The sequence below is a fragment of the Carassius gibelio genome, chromosome B4 (genome assembly GCF_023724105.1).
Source record: "Carassius gibelio isolate Cgi1373 ecotype wild population from Czech Republic chromosome B4, carGib1.2-hapl.c, whole genome shotgun sequence".
In the NCBI taxonomy this organism is placed as follows: Eukaryota; Metazoa; Chordata; class Actinopteri; order Cypriniformes; family Cyprinidae; genus Carassius; species Carassius gibelio.
The window spans coordinates 716,871-735,751 of NC_068399.1; the positions used below are offsets into that span (position 1 = coordinate 716,871).

The window sequence follows — 18,881 nt, forward strand, 5'->3', positions numbered from 1 at the left end:
GCTGTTCCTTACTGGAAGTGCAGAGCTACACGTCTGAGGCACAGATAGCAGGAAGCAACAGCCGACTGCACAAAATAAGAGTCCCTTTCCTGCTCACTGGATCTGCGCGAGCTCACTGTACCTGTCCGCACGCTGCACCACCGGAGACAGTGAAGCAATGTTCAGCTCAACTTCTCGCGTGTTGGATGAGAAACGAAACAGACTAAACTGACAAAACTGAATTTTTTTTGTAAAGTAGAACTTGTATACACGTTTGAAAAGCCAGAAGTAAATGTCAGTTCTGTATAGGATGATTATTTTTATTTTTCCTTAAAATTACATTGACTTAATTTGATTTAAAAAATCACCTGCTGGAGCACAAAAAAAAAAAGTGTTTCATTCATCCAATGAAAAATTTGTAGGATAATGATTCACATATATATTTTTTAACTTGAGACAATAGTTATTTATTTTTTATTGGCTCAAGTACAAAAATATATTGATGTGAATCATTACCCTAATTCTTTTTAATTGGATGAATGAAACACTTTGCATCTTTGTTTATTCGCACCATCATTATTTGATTTTAACATTTTGGAATAATTTATTTACATAGCATACTTTTATTTAGTCTCACTGTTATTTTTATTTAAAACCAAATTTAAAAAGTAAAATACTGAATGCTGATTAAGAAACATCTTATTGAATGTGTGTTGACTATGCAGTTGTTACCTTTAATTTCACATGGTTACAGTTAATCTTTTCATTTAAGGACAGTTCTCTGTAGTTTCAACACAATTCAAAAACAAAAGCTAAATGCTAATGTCTGTACCATCTATGTTTGTATTGAATGTAGGCTACTTACTGTGCAGTTACTGCCGTTAATTTGACATGGTAACGGTTATTGTTTTCAATAGTCAAAAGCCTGTTTGGTCTATTAAATACTAAACATCTTGTTTATGTATACTTTCCTTCTTTCTTGTTTGTTGCTTAAAGATAAAAAAAAAAAAAAAACGGAAATCGGTATCAGAATCGGCCAGTTTGCTTGTAAAAAAATTGGTAACGGAATCGGACATGAAAAATCACCCCTTAAAGGGATAGTTCACTTTCAAATTAAATTTTGGTATGTTTTAGCTTACCTCATGGACATCCAAGATTTAGGTGTTTTTGTTTCTGCAGTAGTTTCCATTTTGATATTTTTAGGTCAAACGGTTCTTGTCTGTGACTCATATAATGCAGGTCTATGGTCACCACCTCAAAGAACATGCACAGAGGAGTCCAAATTAAACAATTCCCCATCGTAAGTACACATTGATGACCTAAGACACGAAACGAGCGGTTTGTGTAAGAAAACGAACAGTATTTATATCGTTTTTACCTCTTGTACACAACCACGTCCAGCTGATCTGAGTGCACGAGTGCTTCCTGATGTGACGTGCGCGCTCTCTGGCTTATTCTGCACAAGCGCAGAAAGCCCCGGATGTGATCTCTCACACGTGTACATCACTCATTGCTTACTGTTTACCACACGATACACCAGCAATCTGCACTGTCTGAAATATAATGCAGTAATTGTAATTAATTAATTGGCTTATAATGCACCCTATAATCTTTGCGATTATAATAAAGATACAACACATTACTCACTTTATTGACAGCATGCCATTGGGTCCCTCTGGCATTGGACGTCGCCTCCAGTTTATACGTGGCAAACTAAACACAACATGCAAAACGCTGCATCTCAACAGTGGAGGAAACTCAGGATCTTCAGTCAGGCAGGTGTGTGATGCGATACTGTCAATGCCCTCGTCGTCGTCTTGTAGTTGTTCCATTCGTGACAACATATGCTCTCCACTTCTGTTGGCATCTCACAACACTTGCTACTAAAACACCACCAATTTTGAAGAGATCTCTGTCTCTCTGAGGCTTGAAGACGTGTTGCTGCAGCGGATCGCTCCTCAGTACTTGATCTGTGTATTCTGGTTCAAATAAATATGGTTGTGAAAAAAATTCAACGTTGTCTGTTGATATATCAAAATCGTCTTCCATTGCAATTTCCTGTACGTCTAAATATGAACTTGAGGTAAGCTAAAATATACCAAAATGTAATCTGAAAGTGAACTTAAGTTTAAGTTCAAATTAAGTTTAATCTTAATTTGTGTGAAACTGCATTGTTGCTGGCAAGTTGTTGGTGTTTTACTGCCACTACTGCTCATTTCAGCTGGAAACTACATGTGTATGTACATTTTGGGAGTTTCACACAAATGTATTCCAGTGGTCTTAAACTCAACTGCTCTGCACAGTGCATCTCCAACCCTAATCAAACACACCAGATCCATTTAATCAAGGTCTTCAGGATCACTAGAAACTTCCAAGCAGGTGTGAGTTGGAACTGGTCGGAGCTGTGGGCCTCCAGGAATTTAGTTTGAGAAAGGCAGAGGCACATTTTTCCAGTGAGCCTATAGGTTGGAATTTGAGGTTTAGAATGACAGGATGGTGTATAAAAACAAAGACATATGGTTTTTGTATAAACCATCTCTAAGAGCCATTTACTTACTGTATCATCAGGCCAAAGTGACATTGACTTCCTCTTCAACTTCGTGGAGCTAAGTGAAGGTGCTCATTCAGGCTACAGTGTATTGAGTGGCAGACTCCCAGAAAGTGAGTGAACATAAGACCAATAAGCAACTTTTAAGCTCCTTGTATTTCACTCTCTGTATTGTTCTTTCCCTTCTACAGACCGTAATGTTACACTGTTGCTCACCATCATGGGTGGGGACACTGTTAGCCCAACAGAGGTGGCTCTTGTGAAATCATCAGATTCCCAGAGTATTAATGGAACTCTAGAAAAGCTTGCAGAGGGGAAATTCTTAGTAACAATGAACAGTGTCCCAGCAGGAGAATTTGTTGTCCGTGTGATAGGGGAGAGGAGTTCTTCACGTTCATCAAATGGTCGCTTTCAGAGGCAGTCCATCACTCAACAAAGAGCTTCAAGTCTGGTTATTACTGTAAGATCAGGCTTTTTAACACGAGTCAACAAATACACATTTACCACCTTTTAATGGGATGCATTTTTCCATACTCATACTATTCTTCCTCTGTTTATACACTTAGGCTTGGACAGATGAGGTGTGGGAGCCTGGGAAGACCCTGAGCATCCCTTTCACAGTGGTGAACAATAGCTCTGATGTACTCTTGAATATTAATGCCAGGAATGACCGTGGATTTTCCACAGTATTTCCCAGCAGCTTGTACGTTGGAAGTGGGAATAGTGGAAATAGCGCAGTAAATATCACTGCACCCCCACAAACTCCTTCAGGCACTCAAGTGACTCTCACCATTGAGGCAGAAACATCAGGAAAGAGTGATTTCAACTATGCTGTTCTTAAGCTTACAGTTGTTTCTCCGGTAACTATCTATCTAAACTATCTATCTTTTTATGAATCATGTTGTTTAAAACAAGTGCTCACAAATATATATATATATATATATATATATATATATATATATATATATATATATATATATATATAGAGAGAGAGAGAGAGAGAGAGAGAGAGAGAGAGAGAGAGAGAGAGAGATAGATATACATACAGTAGGTTGACAACCTAAATGGGTAACACCCATTAACTGCAAATCAGTCGCGTGTTAAAATCATTCGCGAAACTACCGCCAGGTGGCACAAAGGGACGGATAGCGAAATGAATGTAATAGTAAAATTAGATAAAAGGAGGAAGTAAAACAACATACACGATAACTATAAAGATAACGTTATTAGCGTCCACACCAGCGAACAATATCGTCTGTTTATTCTGAGCGCACGTGTGTCTGCTGCTTTAAATCCTTGAGCTCCTTATAGCAGGATGGATTCTGATTGTATATGAGATATATATATACGCGCGAGCACAGATGGAGGAGACAGATATCTCCGCTTATCTGCAAAGCAAGGGTAAACAAATAACTGTTTGAATAGTACAGCATTTTCGGTAACACTTTAGAATAAGGTTCCATTAGTTAATGTTAGTTAATGTATTAATTAACATGAACAAACAATGAATAATACATTTATTACTGTATTTATTCATCTTCGTTAATGTTAGTTAATGAAAATACTGTTATTCATTGTTAGTTCATGGTAATTCACAGTGCATTAACTAATGTTAACAAGCACAACTTTTGATTTAAATAATGCATTAGTAAATGTTGAAATTAACATGAACTAAGACTTATAAATGCTGTAGAAGGATTGTTCTTGCTTAGTTCATGTTAACGAAAGTAGTTAACTAACATTAACTAATGGAACCTTATTCTAAAGTGTTACCGCATTTTCTTCACTCAAACACTATGTCTGTAAAGGCTATTGTTTGTGTGTGATTGAAGACTGGAGAAGTAGGTTTTTTGCCATCTAGCCAAAATACTTATGCACGTTTTAAATATCCTGTGCATAAGCGCTTTATCGTTTAAATCATGAGATTTTGGTCAAGTGTATTAAACAGACAAAAAAACCTATAAGCGCCCATATAGCAACAATAAACGTTATATAACCCGTAAAAGTTGATGATGGCATGTAATGCTCTGCACTTTCCTCAAATGCGGACAAAACTCAGATCTCCTCATTCGGCGGCCAAAGACCTTGTTAACTCCATTTGAGCTTGTTTTCCATGTAGCCTAATGTTAAATGCACATGTCTAATACAACACCAACACTGATGATGCAGTGTTGTTTAATTATTGATTTTTCCGCCTTTTCTTTTTTTCCCCCTGTATTTTAGTAGAGTGTGCCATGAAACTTGTATTTGTCAAAAACCCAACAGACATCATATTTATTTTTTTTATTTGGTTGCTTAAATGAAAAATAACTTGTATATTATACTCGCAAGCTTTGGATGTGAGGGCACATAGCTACTGTAATACAGCATGTGAGTACCAAACGGCTTAAAATACTTAAAAGGTGTGTAAATTATACATTTCTGTGACAATGCACCAATTACCCAATTAGTCAAGTGACAGTTCTGTCAGCTGTCCCGATCGAAATGCGAGTGAGTCTGGGGAGTCTTATCTCAGCGTGCAGCGCAGGTCGCTGTACAAACAAGATGCGCTGATGAGAAGCGTGCTCCGAGAGAGTTTATGGATTCAAAGGCTGGTGTCGAATGACTGATTTAATCTAATAGTTTGTGTTGATTTATTTTATTATTCAAACCTAAGCTATATTGAATAAATTTCCCTCATTATAAACTTGAAAGCTGCGAGAATGATTAAAACCATGCAATATAGCTACACATAGGCCCCCACAGAAATTTAGGACCTGATTAAATATAACTCTATTACACAGGGATTTCAAAAAAATAAAATTCCACAACTTTTTCAAAAAGTTTTTATTCCTGGAAATAGTTGTTTTTTTATTGCATGGCATTTCCATGTTATTCATGACCTTACAGACTAAATGCAACTGATACACGCTCTTTATCACTTAAACTGGTCCACTAATGTGATATCACATGCCAGATCCGTTACCACGCTTTGTTCCGGGACCTCGCAGTTTACAAATGAAGCACTGACAAAACCCATTAAAAAACACACGCCAGGTCTACACCGGACACAAGTGGCGCGATCCAACAGAACCCAGTGATGGATAAACTGGACACGATCCCCATTGATGCTCGTTCTGTTTATAGTAAATGCTGAAAATAATATTAATTAAGATTAATAAATGCTGTATAATTATTTTTCATTCTTAGTTCATGTTAACTAAAGTAATTAACATATGTTAACTAATGAAACCTTTTTTTTGAAACGAAATGTATTTTTAAGTAATGTTGAACCAGAAAAATGTGACATTAAGTGTAACAGGGACATGAATATATATATATATAATCCATTATTTAAATGTACTATTTATTCCTGACAGTTGGCGGTCAAGAAGATTAATGTAAATAAATAAAAATATATTATTAATTTTATTCAGCAAAGACACATTCAGTTGAATAAAAGTAACAATCTTTAAAAAAAAGTATATATATATATATATATATATATATATATATATATATATATATATATATATATATCAGGGTTTCCGTTGTCCGGTAATTGCCGGACATTGGCCGAAAAAAAAATGAAATGTCCGACAAAATTAAATCTCTCCGGTCAAATTGTCCGAATAAAATTGCCTAATAATCCCGCCCCCCCCCCCCCCCCAATGCTGTGTTCACACCAAACGCGAATAGAGCGTCAAATTCGCGTCTACCGCGCCTAGTTTGCCGCTTGACCATTTTGAGATAATTCGCTTCATTCGCGCGTGAAATTAACTTCACAACAGACGCGAATTCGCGTCATGGGGGGGCTTCTGCCAGCTGAGTTCACGCAGCATTTTCAACCGCCATTTTTATTCGGATAAATTTCAAAATATTACTGTTACTGTGTCATGAAATGTAGTTTTAAAAGTATTTCAGGCGAGAATGTAGTTGTTTTAAACTCTATGCGTCTATTTAAAAAATGTGTTTCGCCGTTCTCGGAGATGAGCTCCATGCGATCAGCGGGAGCTCCGTCATCATGTATCCGCCGAGAGTAGCCTTACCTCGGCTAGATCTTCTGACATTTGCCGCTGGCTCTGATGTGTCTTTAGTGGTTCAAGATAAAATATAATTCGTTTGGGGTAAAATGAAACGGTTCTTATCTTTGGCCTTTATTCAATTTATCTATTAATATGTTTTATTTATATATATATATATATGGTCCTTTTTATTCATGTCTCTATAGAAATATGAACTTTTGTCATATAGCTCCGGTTGACTGCTCACTGACAACATCTGTCGTTCCTCCTTGCTGAATGAGTGGAGAAGGGTATTCCTGCACAACCGGAGGCTGCAGGAACATACTGTTGAATGAGTGACTCCTAGCAGGCTCCTTATTGGTTAATGCGGCCCGAATTGACGCCAAAGTAAAAAAAATTCAACTCGGGCGGCAGAAGCGAATTTGCGTCAAACGCTGAATGCACAAAAAGCACCATTCGCGCGAAGCGCTCTATTCGCGTGTCAATTCGCGTCATTCGCGCGAACTAGACGCGCGAATGAGGCGAATTCGCGTCTTCCGCGCCGCGCTTAAAGCCCCATTCGCGCCGCGAGACCTCCAGACGCGCGTAAACGCGCCTTTGCATTGACTTAACATTGAAATCATTCGCGCCAGACGCTCTATTCGCGTTTGGTATGAACACAGCATAACACAATCTGAATTTGAGAATAAACCTAAAATGTATAAAGCAAAAATACACCGAACTTTGGCTATGTTATGAAGGAACAGGCTCGTTTGAAAGTTATTAAACATTATTACATGGCTTGGTTGAATTCCAATGTGGAATGCGGTCTGTTATTTCTTGATATCAGACCGCTGCGAAGCACTAGCGGCGCCAGGATTTTGATTGTAGGTGGGCCTCCAGAAAACTGGATGGGCCAGTTAAAATAAGCCAAAAAAATAAAAATAAAAACGGGTTCCCCTTTCATCTCCGTTTCAGCGCTTTTCTGGGCACTGAGGACAGCGAATCAGCCTACCTGAATTTAATGTGTAATTAGCATAGGTAAAAAAAAAAAAAAATTGTTAAAAAGACATTTCAAGATATATTTCATGTCTGTGAGGCCTACGCTGAGTTTCGTTAAATTAGGATGAGATGCACTCCAGTACACTAGCAATGCAAGTGGCCGCGAGGGCGCCTGCATGATTAGGCCTGTCGTCTGCTATATTTGCTTCTTATGTATTAAATCCAGGCAATTGGTTGATAAAAAAATTATTAAAATTAAGATACAATTTATACAAAACGAAATTCACTTCAAAAAAGTATTTCTACTAAACAAAACTTAATTAAGTGGTCAAAATCATGTCTGACCCGCTCCATGTCTCTCGATATTGCGCATCTTATCTTACTCGTGCGGTTCACTTTTCATAATCAACATAAATTAAAAAATAACATTATAATATTTTAACAAATATTAAACTAAATAAGCTTATTTAATGTCTACAACATGTATAGTAGACCTAGAATCTCTATTTGTACAAATTGCTGCACATTCATTTTCAAGTTCACTGATAATTATGCGTGCATTTATGAATTATTATCTTAATCTATAATGAAACAAGGACGAAACATATGCTTTGTTTAGAATGGAATGGATCGCAAATAGATCCGAATGAAGAAATGAACCATAGTAGAAAAATTTTTTTTTCCGTCTATTTGAAAGTTAGGCTAATAAACATGTTGCATTCGGCGGCCTGATTATGTCATTTTTTACGTTACATAGCCTGCCTCCAGTTTTCCTCACCTTGACTAATTAAGAGGCGATACTTGACCGGCATATCATCAAAATGTCCGGAAAAGGAAACCTCTGCCGGTCACTTTGACCGGCACCATTTTTTTCTAGCGGAAACTCTGATATATATATATATATATATATATACAGTGGGGCTCGAAAGTTTGGGCACCCCTTGCAGAATCTGTGAAAATATGAGTAATTTTCAAAAAGTAAGAGAGATCATACTAAATGCATGTTATTTTTTATTTAGTACTGTCCTGAGTAAGATATTGTACATAAAAGATATTAACATTTAGTCCACAAGACAAAAAACAATGCTGAAATTATTAAAATAACCCCACTCAAAAGTTTGGGAACCCTTGGTTCTTAATACTGTGTTCTGTTACCTGATGATCCTCGACTGTCTTTCTGTTTTGTGATGGTTGTGCATGAGTCCCTTGTTTGTTCTGAACAGTTAAACTGAGCAGCGTTCTTCAGAAACATCTTTAAGCTCCTGCAGATTCTTCAGTTTTCCAGCATCTTTACATATTTGAAACCTTTCCAGCAGATCTCTCTCCTATTTTTTGAAAATGACTCATATTTTCACAGATTCTGCAAGGGGTGACCAAACTTTCGATCCCCACTGTATGTATATATATGTAGCGCCCTCCTCCCCGATTTAAATGGGAGGGGCCCTGAGCTAGTTTATTGTTAGATCTCTCTAAGTAGCCTCTGAATATTATTAACTTTATTTCAATAAACCCCTAATGTCAATATTGGTGTGTTTATTAACAAACAAAAATAACCACAAAATCTTGTAAGTAAAATAGTATGTTTAGTAGTAGTTTACTCAAATAAAATTCAAATAGCAATTGGAAATAAAATAAAAGTCAAACTTTCAAAGTTTTACAATAAAAGGTTCTTTCCACCTTCAAACTCAAAAATCCACAAATACAACAATGTAGGAATATTCTCTATGGAAAAGAATAAATCACTCTGGTGATTTATAAAACAGATAAAATGAACAGAAAATACACAAAATATTCCAAATATCACCAAGGAAAATATTATTGCGTTGATTGCTATTCAAGTTCACCAAATCTTTGTTGCCTCAAAACAACTGTTACTATTCACATAAACATCCCACAAAAATAATGAAAAACACCCGGGTGTCAATGCTCAAATTTGCCAAACCAAATAAAATAAATACCCTGTCGCAGGCCTGATGCGGTGCTGGCGATCGTTGAGGCACAAAATGGATTGCCACTTCGCTCAATGAGCAAAAAAAACACAGCTGTCTTACCGATTGTTAGTTCGAGCCGGCTTTCATAACGGACTTTTAGCAAAGGAGTTCACGGTCCAAAGAACTGACGTCAGATCAATCAACTCGTCCCACCTTGCCAGAGGAACCACTGAGAATCCCTGGTATCTCAGGGCGCTATCTGGGATGTCTTCTATGGATATGGTAAGAGAAACGATGCACGGTAGTTTTCCACAAACGTGACCTCATTAATCTCTCACGTGCGACCAGCGCTGTTTCTTAAGAATCGCGCGCCACTCAGTCACATAGTCAGAGGGGAAATTGCTATCCCCTCACGTTCAAACAACATTACCAACTTTAGATCAGTTCTCTTATGGACAACCGTCATAGAATGGTATTTTTAGCAAGCTAGCGCTCCGACGCGGTCTCTCTTCCAGTTTTAGCTGTCACCTCGTCTTTTCCGGATCACCTTTTTCTCCTCCCGCCCCCTTCAGCGTTTAACCAATCTCCGCTCTTAACAACGGCAAGTACTTTTAACTCAACACATAATTATACATTTTTCTTCTTTTTTTTATTACAATAATATTATATGAGGAAACCAATACACATACAATATATATTAATAAAATATAAAAATGTTAGAAAATAATATAAAGGAAATATTACTAAATCAAATGAATAAACTTCAACCGGGCTTCACCCTCCCCCCTTTAAATGTCTGGATGTCCCCATACAGACTTGTGGACTACCTACATTTCTTTTGGGATATTACCTACACTACTGGTTTACGTTTCTTGTGATTTACTTTCTTTCCTATTTGAATTATTACTCCTCTGTGAACAATAGTTAGGGGCTGATCTTTTGACCTCCCAGGCTCATCATAGGTGAGTTTAACAACTGGCTTTATTCTCCTTTTTTCCCTAACTGGTTCACTTTCTTCTTCCTCCCCACTTGTGTCTTCTTCACTTTCCTCTTCATCTCTTACAGAGGAATTGGACGAACTTGAAAAGTCGCTCTCTGCATCCTCTTCATGTAACAAGTGTCCTTCCTCAGTAGAAAGGCTTTCATGGATCAGGTTCCCCTCCTGCCATACCAATTCTGACTTACTGGGCAAAGGGTCGTTCTTTTTCAGTGTTCCCTCCAGCTTTGATCTGTAAGGTTTTGAAACATTGTATTCAAACTCAGAGGAAGTTTCAGAGGATAATACATCTTCATTTGTCAGTGCTGGAGCATCAACATCAATCCTTTTCTTTTTCCTCACCGGGTTTCTCTCTACTTTGCTTTGTGGCCACCTCACCAGTTGCCCTATGGGTAACAGTTGATCTCTGTGAAGTGTTCTGACTTTTCCGCTTCCTGCTTCAGGTTTTACCCGATATACTGGTATATTTGGGAGTTTCTCGCAGACTACATGGGGTACTGGACTCCATCTGGGTTGAAGCTTTTGTTTACCCTTTAACCCTAAGTTCTTGATCAACACACGATCCCCAGAATTCAAGGATTGGAAAGACACTCGTTTGTCATATGATCTTTTATTCCTTTGATGGACTTTCTCAGCCTCTCCCATTGCTAACTGGTACGCCCGTTTTAGATCTTTTTTCATATTGCTGATGTATTGTGAGTGGGACACATCATCCATCCCATCTGCTGAAGTGCCAAAACAGATGTCTACAGGTAGCCGGGCTTCTCTCCCGAACATCAGGAAATAGGGTGAGTACCCGGTAGCATCATTCTTGGTACTATTGTAAGCATGCACCAAGTAGGGTATCTGTTGGCTCCAATTTTGTTTTTTCTCAGCATTCAAGGTTCCAAGCATGGCTAAGAGGGTACGATTGAACCGCTCAGGCTGCGGGTCGCCCTGAGGATGATACGGCGTTGTCCTTGATTTTCTTATACCAAGCAGGTTTAACAACTCCTTTATCAGCCGACTCTCAAAGTCACGGCCCTGATCTGAGTGAATGCGTGCTGGTAGACCATAATGAATGAAGTATTTCTCAACCAGTATTTTAGCAACAGTAAGAGCTTTTTGATTCTTACTGGGAAACGCCTGTGCATAACATGTGAAGTGATCGGTAATTACTAACACGTTGCCCAAACCTTTTGAATCTGGCTCCACAGAAAGAAAATCGATACACACCAAATCCATTGGTCCACTACTCGTTATCTGGTGTAATGGAGCAGCTCTTTGACATGGACTTTTACGAGTGATGCAAGCTCCACAGTTCTTGACATATTCTTGTATATCAAGAGACATCTTGGGCCAATAGAATCGATTTCTCAAAAGTTCAGTAATCCTTTCTACCCCCAGATGACCTAAATCCTCATGCATGGCTTTAAGAACTACTCCTCGGAACTTGGTGGGCAAAACCAATTGAAAGAATTCTCTATCAGACATTTTGGTCACTCGCTGAAGCAATCCATCTTTCATCAGTAGTTTTCCAGCTTCATGCCTCAATGCCACCACCTCAGGATCTGTTATTTTGGTTGACCACTTACTTTCCTTCAGTGCAGTTATTGCTTGTCTCACCGTCGGATCTTCATTCTGAGCTTTAACTAACTCCGGCTGAGACAGCAATTGTAAAGAATTAAGCTCCAACCTGGTGGGATAGGCGTAAGCTTCTGGTATAGACTCTGGAGGGGCTCCTAGCTGTTCCACATATCGGAGATTGGCTTCCAAAGACACCTGAGAACTCACCCGCTGACATATGGACTTTACACCAGACACAGGTATGTCCATCCACTTATTTGCTTCATCCTCATCCACAAATCTCCTAGACAACAAATCAGCATCTGTGTTGTTCTTTCCGGGTCTATACTGAATGCTAAAATCATACGTTGCAAGAGCTGCTAGCCACCTGTGGCCTGTTGCATTCAGCTTAGCAGACGTCAACACATATGTAAGTGGGTTATTATCAGTTCTGACATGAAACTTAGCCCCATACAAGTAATCATGGAACTTGTCCACGACTGCCCACTTCAATGAAAGAAATTCCAGCTGATGAATGGAGTACCTTTGTTCTGCTGGTCTCAATTTTCTGCTAGCGAAAGCCACTGGCCGCAATCCTTCCAGGTGCTCTTGATATAACACAGCCCCAAGACCCGTCAAGCTAGCATCCACATGGAGGATATATGGCTTACTGGGATCTGCAAAAGCTAAAACCGGAGCATGTGTTAAACAATGTATTATCTGTTGAAAAGCGGATGTGCAGGATTCATCCCATCGATCTCCAAAGGGCTCTGATTCCTTGAAATAGGTCATGCTCTTTTCTTTGCCTACCTTCTTTCCTTGTTGTGTCGGCGCATAGCCCTTAGTGAGCTCAGTCAAAGGCCTAACAATGGAAGAGTAATTAGCAATGAACCGACGATAGTAGCCACAGAATCCTAGAAAGGATCGCAGAGATTTCAGATCTGATGGTTGGGGCCAACTGACCACAGCCTCAATTTTGTCAGGATCTGTTGCTATCCCATCATTAGATACTATGTGTCCGACATACTTCACTCGGTTTTGACAAAAATGACATTTGTCAATGGATACCTTTAATCCAGCCTCCTCCAGACGATCCAGTACTTTCATGAGCCTCTCCTCATGTTCCTCCAGAGTCCTTCCAAAGATGATTAAATCGTCTAGATACACCAAGACTTGGAGTAGGTTCATGTCCCCGACAACTCTCTCCATTAATCTCTGGAACGTTGCCGGCGCTCCAGTGACCCCTTGTGGCATCCTCTCAAATTGAAAAAATCCCAAAGGGCAGATAAAAGCAGTTTTTTCCTTGTCGGCTTCTGCCATGTCTATCTGATAATAGCCACTTCGTAAATCGAGAACAGAAAACCACTGACTACCTGCTAGACAGTCCAGTGCATCGTCAATTCTGGGTGTTGTGTATTGGTCAGGAACAGTTCTTGCGTTCAGGGTTCGATAATCAATAAACATACGGACTGCTCCATTTTTTTTTCTTGCAATCACGATTGGTGATGCATATGGGCTGCGAGACTCTTTAATAATACCAACAGTTAAGAGATCTTGGAGATGTTTCCTCACATCGTCTATATCTGCAGGTGCTAGACGCCTGGAGCGCTCTCGAAAGGGTTTTGAATCAGAGAGCTGTATGTTATGCTCTACTCCCTTAGCATGTCCTACATCCCACTCGTGAAGCGAGAATACTTTGGTTCTTTTGCTCAACTTTTGTTGCAGTCTCTCCTTCCATTCTGCTGGAATGGGTGAATCCCCAAAATTGAACAGTTTTGGATCAATCCTCTCATCCCCGATTTCACTAACGGAAGAAGGGCTAACCGGATCTGCTAAGTACAAATGGCCAAGGACAGTCCCTACCGGAATGGTCACTTCTTTCATTGATTCATTTTGCAAAGGCACTAGTAACTGACTGTTTTCCATTGCTTCACTTGGCACTATTACAGTTTGTACTAACACTCCAGCCGGAAGTGAAGTCACAGAAAATGCATCTATCATCAGTACTGTTTTCTCAAGAGGCTCTGTCATCTCCACCATACATTTTGCACACCACTCACCTCTGGGCGAGAGACTTAGGGGTTCTGGACCCGGCCACTTTACACATCCAATCGCATCATCCAGATCAAAAGGTATAATAGGTGTCGAACAAGATGGAATATTCTTCTCTAAGGTAGGCTCGATTTTAATACCTAAGGTACATGCAATATCGGTCCCTGTTGACTCTTTACATAATTGGGCCAAACGGGTGAATAGACTGGCGTTGGTGCCTATGATCACAGCAGTCTGGTCAGGGCTTGTAGGACCAGGACAAATCAGTGCCAGAACTGAAAGACTTTCTGAGCCACCCGTAGTTTTCTCTAGGAATTCAATGTTCACTACTACATACCCTATATACGGATAACTGGAGTCACTTAAACCCCACACAGCCAACCCAGACACAGGATGGATTGGAACCTCAGATAGATATTTTCTGTACCAAAATTATGGTCACTTGAGACCCACTGTCCAATAAAGCAGAGCATGGTTGTCCATTTACACGCAGCTGTACAGTAGAGGGGGGTCCAATCAGTCCTTCTGGAATTTGCTTTACACTAAGTGAACTAACAGTACTTTTTTTCGCTGAACAGGAGGTATTACTCTTTTCCATTTCTGAGGGCATTTCTTTTTGTCCCCATTTCATTTTTCTGTTTGACCGAATCAGTTTTTGAATTACTTTATCCTTATCCTCAGGATTTTGGCATCGTGGGGCAATATGCCCTTCCTCTCCACAGTTGTAGCAAAAATACTCTTCGGGGTCATTGCACTGCTTTCCTGGACTTACCAGTGGTTTCTTTGGAGTACTCGCCTTCAGAGTGAGAGCTAAAACCCCATCTTGGTGACAGTTTTTCCCTGTGACTTTCCGTTGTAGGCTCCTCACTTGCTTCCAGAGATGGGGACTTGAGACTTGGTGACTTGGACTCGAGTCGACTCGAGTCGCTATTTTTAGGACTTGAGACTTGACTTGGACTTGGAAGTTAAAGACTCGGGACTTGACTTGACTTGAGAGATGATGACTTGAATGACTTGAGTGTTAATCACACCATGTTTTCAGTTTAAATATAAAATATATTAATTATTTTTAAAAATAAAGGTGAATACTCCGCTGGAGCGCAGGCTGAGAATAGCGCCTTGACTGGATCAGGACACTATCATCAGTCATGTCCTCTCTACCTTACGCACACCACGCCCACTTAGATCAGATATCACATCACATCAACATGTCAGCCTGAGGGTTACCGATGGTCATCGCTTTTGTCTTCAACAATTCGCGCCTAAAAACGCGTAGAAAACGCGTTTCTGCTTTCTGCTTTCTGCTTCTTTCCAAAGCGCTCGGGCAGTTGCGCCCCTTAGGGGTCTGCCGTTGCTAAGCAACCATGACGAGCTCTCTCCGTGACGTGCTCTCTCCATGGAGACGCGGAAATTTCAGCAAAGGATAAAAGGATTTGCAGCTCTAAAAATCGCTTGCAGTAGCTCTGCTACTAAATTTATTTCAAAATGGCAATCCATATACAGCTATGATCAGCTGTTCATTCATCTTGGCTGAGCTTTCAACGTTGTTACGGGAAAGGATGAAGCTGATTGGTTAATTCTTGTCACATGACCTGCGGTGCGCTTGCGGCATTCTGAAAAGTTTATATGTTTTAACTCGATGCGGTGCGGACGCGCCTGGAAAAAAACGAGCGCGCCGCACCGCGTCGCGACCGCGTTGCTTCCATTATGAGCGCGCATACCGCGCGCCTACATTGGAAATAACGAACTTGCGCGCGCAAAATACGTGCTATGTGCCACCCCTTACGATCCGCTAGCAGGCCGTAAAAAAACGCGTTCCAAAAAACGCTAGGGCTGGGCTAAGGGGGCTTAAGCCTCGAATATTTTGTTACCTTTTCTTTCTCATAGAGCAAAACACAAATTAATCAGAAAAACAAATGTGAATAAGACTACAGCTGCCGCGATTACCTAATCATGAGAAGTGCATATTACAGTTATATATATATATATATATATATATATATATACAGTGGGGCTCGAAAGTTTGGGCACCCTTTGCAGAATCTGTGAAAATGCGAGTAATTTTCAAAAAATAAGAGAGATCATACTAAATGCATGTTATATTTTATTTAGTACTGTCCTGAGTAAGATATTGTACATAAAAGTTATTAACATTTAGTCCAGAAGACAAAAAAAATGCTGAAATTATGAAAATAACCCCACTCAAAAGTTTGGGAACCCTTGGTTCTTGGTACTGTGTTCTGTCACCTGATGATCCAGGACTGTCTTTCTGTTTTGTGATGGTTGTGCATGAGTCCCTTGTTTGTTCTGAACAGTAAAACTGAGCAGCGTTCTTCAGAAAAATCTTTAAGGTCCTGCAGATTCTTCAGTTTTCACTGATGCTCCAGAAGGAAACAAGATGCATTAAGAGCTGGGGGGTGAAAAGTTTTGAACACGATGAAGATGGCCAAATTTGTCTTATTTTGTTGAAATATTTTTTTTTTTCCATTTAGTTCTGCCATTCGTAAGCAACAGAAAATACTTGTATGTTTCCCGGTACACAAATTAAGTACACTTTACCTTGATCTTCAAATTCCAAATGTTTTCACCCCCCAGCTCTTAATGCATCTTGTTTCCTTCTGGAGCATCAGTGAATGCTTGAATCTTTTTAAATAGTTGTGTTTGAGTCCCTCAAATGTCCTCAGTGTGATAAGGTGTATCTCAAAATCATAAAGTCACTGCTGGAAAGGGTTCAAATATGTAAAGATGCTGGAAAACTGAAGAATCTGCAGGACCTTAAAGATTTTTCTGAAGAACGCTGCTCAGTTTAACTGTTCAGAACAAACAAGGGACTCATGCACAACCATCACAAAACAGAAAGACAGTCGAGGATCATCAGGTAACAGAACACAGTACTAAGAACCAAGGGTTCCCAAACTTTTGAGTGGGGTTATTTTAATAATTTCAGTATTTTTTTTTTGTCTTGTGGACTAAATTTTAATATCTTTTATGTACAATATCTTACTCAGGACAGTACTAAATAAAATACAACATGCATTTAGTATGATCTCTCTTATTTTTTGAAAATTACTCGCATTTTCACAGATTCTGCAAAGGGTGCCCAAACTTTCGAGAAATGTAACAAAGTTTAATGTTGTATGTAAACTGTGTTTGAGAGAGAGAGGTGTTCAGAGAGGAGTCTGTTGGATGTTAAGCTGTTATTTGTTTTATGGACTCAATGTTGAAAATGTAAAACATTTCAAACACTGTTGGCAGAAGTGAAAAATAAATAATTTTATGAAGTTACAATTTTGTTTGATTCCATGATGTATTTTACTGAACATGAGTATTTACAATGCAAATCCAAATTATTTTAATTTACTGACAGTTACTTATATCTTGTCTTTTAACTTTATTAAAATCAGATTCTGCAGGTAAAATTACAATAATAAGGTGACTTGACTTGGACTTGACTTGACCTACTACAGGACTTGACTTGACTTGACTTGCCCAAGAAAAAAATACTTGGGACTTACTTGAGACTTGAAGGTTAAGACTTGAGACTTACTTGAGACTTGCACATGTGTGACTTGGTCCCATCTCTGCTTGCTTCTTAAGGAAAGCAATTTCTCCTTCCTGTTGAACGTCACTGGCATTTGTTTTAAGACTGGAGGTGGATTTATGGTCTACCACCGGCTGCGACTGAGTTACCATAGTGGCAAACTGGGACTTTAATTCTTTAATCTCAGCTTTCAGAGTTTGAATCTCTTTATGCTTATCATCTGTTTCTACACTTGTACTGATTTTTTGTACCCTTGTGGTCAATTTAGAACGAGTAGCTTCATATTCTTCTTCAGCCCGGATTTCGCTTAACAGCTCAAGAAAATTAGGCGGTTTTGTCTTTCTCTCTCGAAGTCTCAAATGAAGCAACATCATGTCAGCACCAACAGCACCTCTCAGCAATTGCTCAACACGTACTCGATCTCGGGTGTCAGCTGGTATGCCACCCCTCTGAACCACTTTGGTTAGGGCACGTTCCAGTCTCCTTAAAAAATCTGACAATTTTTCTCCTTCTTGCTGCTGCAACAAACGGAAAGCGAAATACAAGTCATCACCTGACTCGGCAGATCCAAATGCTCACTCGAGGGCATCCAAGTACTCTTCTGGAGTGACATCAGTGTCAGAATCACGCACAGCTTTGATGATTTCTAATGCTGGGCCTCTTAAACTCTCAATGAGCCTCCTTTTCTTTTCTTTAATGGGACACTCACTTTCTTCCACCATCAAACATGCTTGTTCCATCCAGTGTTCAAACGGTTCCTCACTTGCAGGAGTAGGTATTATTCCAGAGAACATCCTCAACCGTCTATAACCTCCTATTTCACTTGAACTCTTTCCAGTCTTTTCGAACAGATCTCCAACAGCGCGGATAATAGCATCAGGCGAAGAGTTTTCGGACGCAGAGGATGAAAACATGGCCTTAATATCCTCAACTTTTCTCCCTTCACTCTGAAGTAGGATGTGCACTTTTCTGGCAAAGTCCTCAGAACTAGTATCAGCTCCACTTGAGGTGACAATTTTCCACGGTTCTGCTCCAGAAACCGGCACGACTTCAGGGGGTACTAGTTTTGGATCAATTTTCTCTTTACTCTCACAGAGAACAAGGAAACACTTGAGCTTATCTCTGAACATCCTACCTCTTACTCGTACGCGGCCCAAACACTTGATTGTCTGCATTATCTCTTCAATCTGTGTTACATCCAAATCTTCAGGTACAATAACCATTAACGCATGATCTTCGTCCAATGATTCTCCCCTGCACCAGCCCCTAAGCTCTTCTGTAAACTGCTGCATTTTGAGTTTTT

At 39.5% G+C, this 18,881-nt stretch overlaps 1 protein-coding gene across 1 annotated transcript in view; it reads left to right on the top strand.

Moving 5' to 3' along the window:
• The window catches only part of LOC127956312 (von Willebrand factor A domain-containing protein 7-like), a 50,869-nt gene that overhangs the window by 29,855 nt on the left and 2,133 nt on the right, over positions 1-18,881 (top strand). The window contains exons 17-19 of the mRNA XM_052554153.1: positions 2,548-2,640; positions 2,719-2,987; positions 3,094-3,387. Coding sequence (XP_052410113.1) covers positions 2,548-2,640; positions 2,719-2,987; positions 3,094-3,387 — 656 coding nt within the window. The remainder of the gene's footprint in view (positions 1-2,547; positions 2,641-2,718; positions 2,988-3,093; positions 3,388-18,881) is intronic.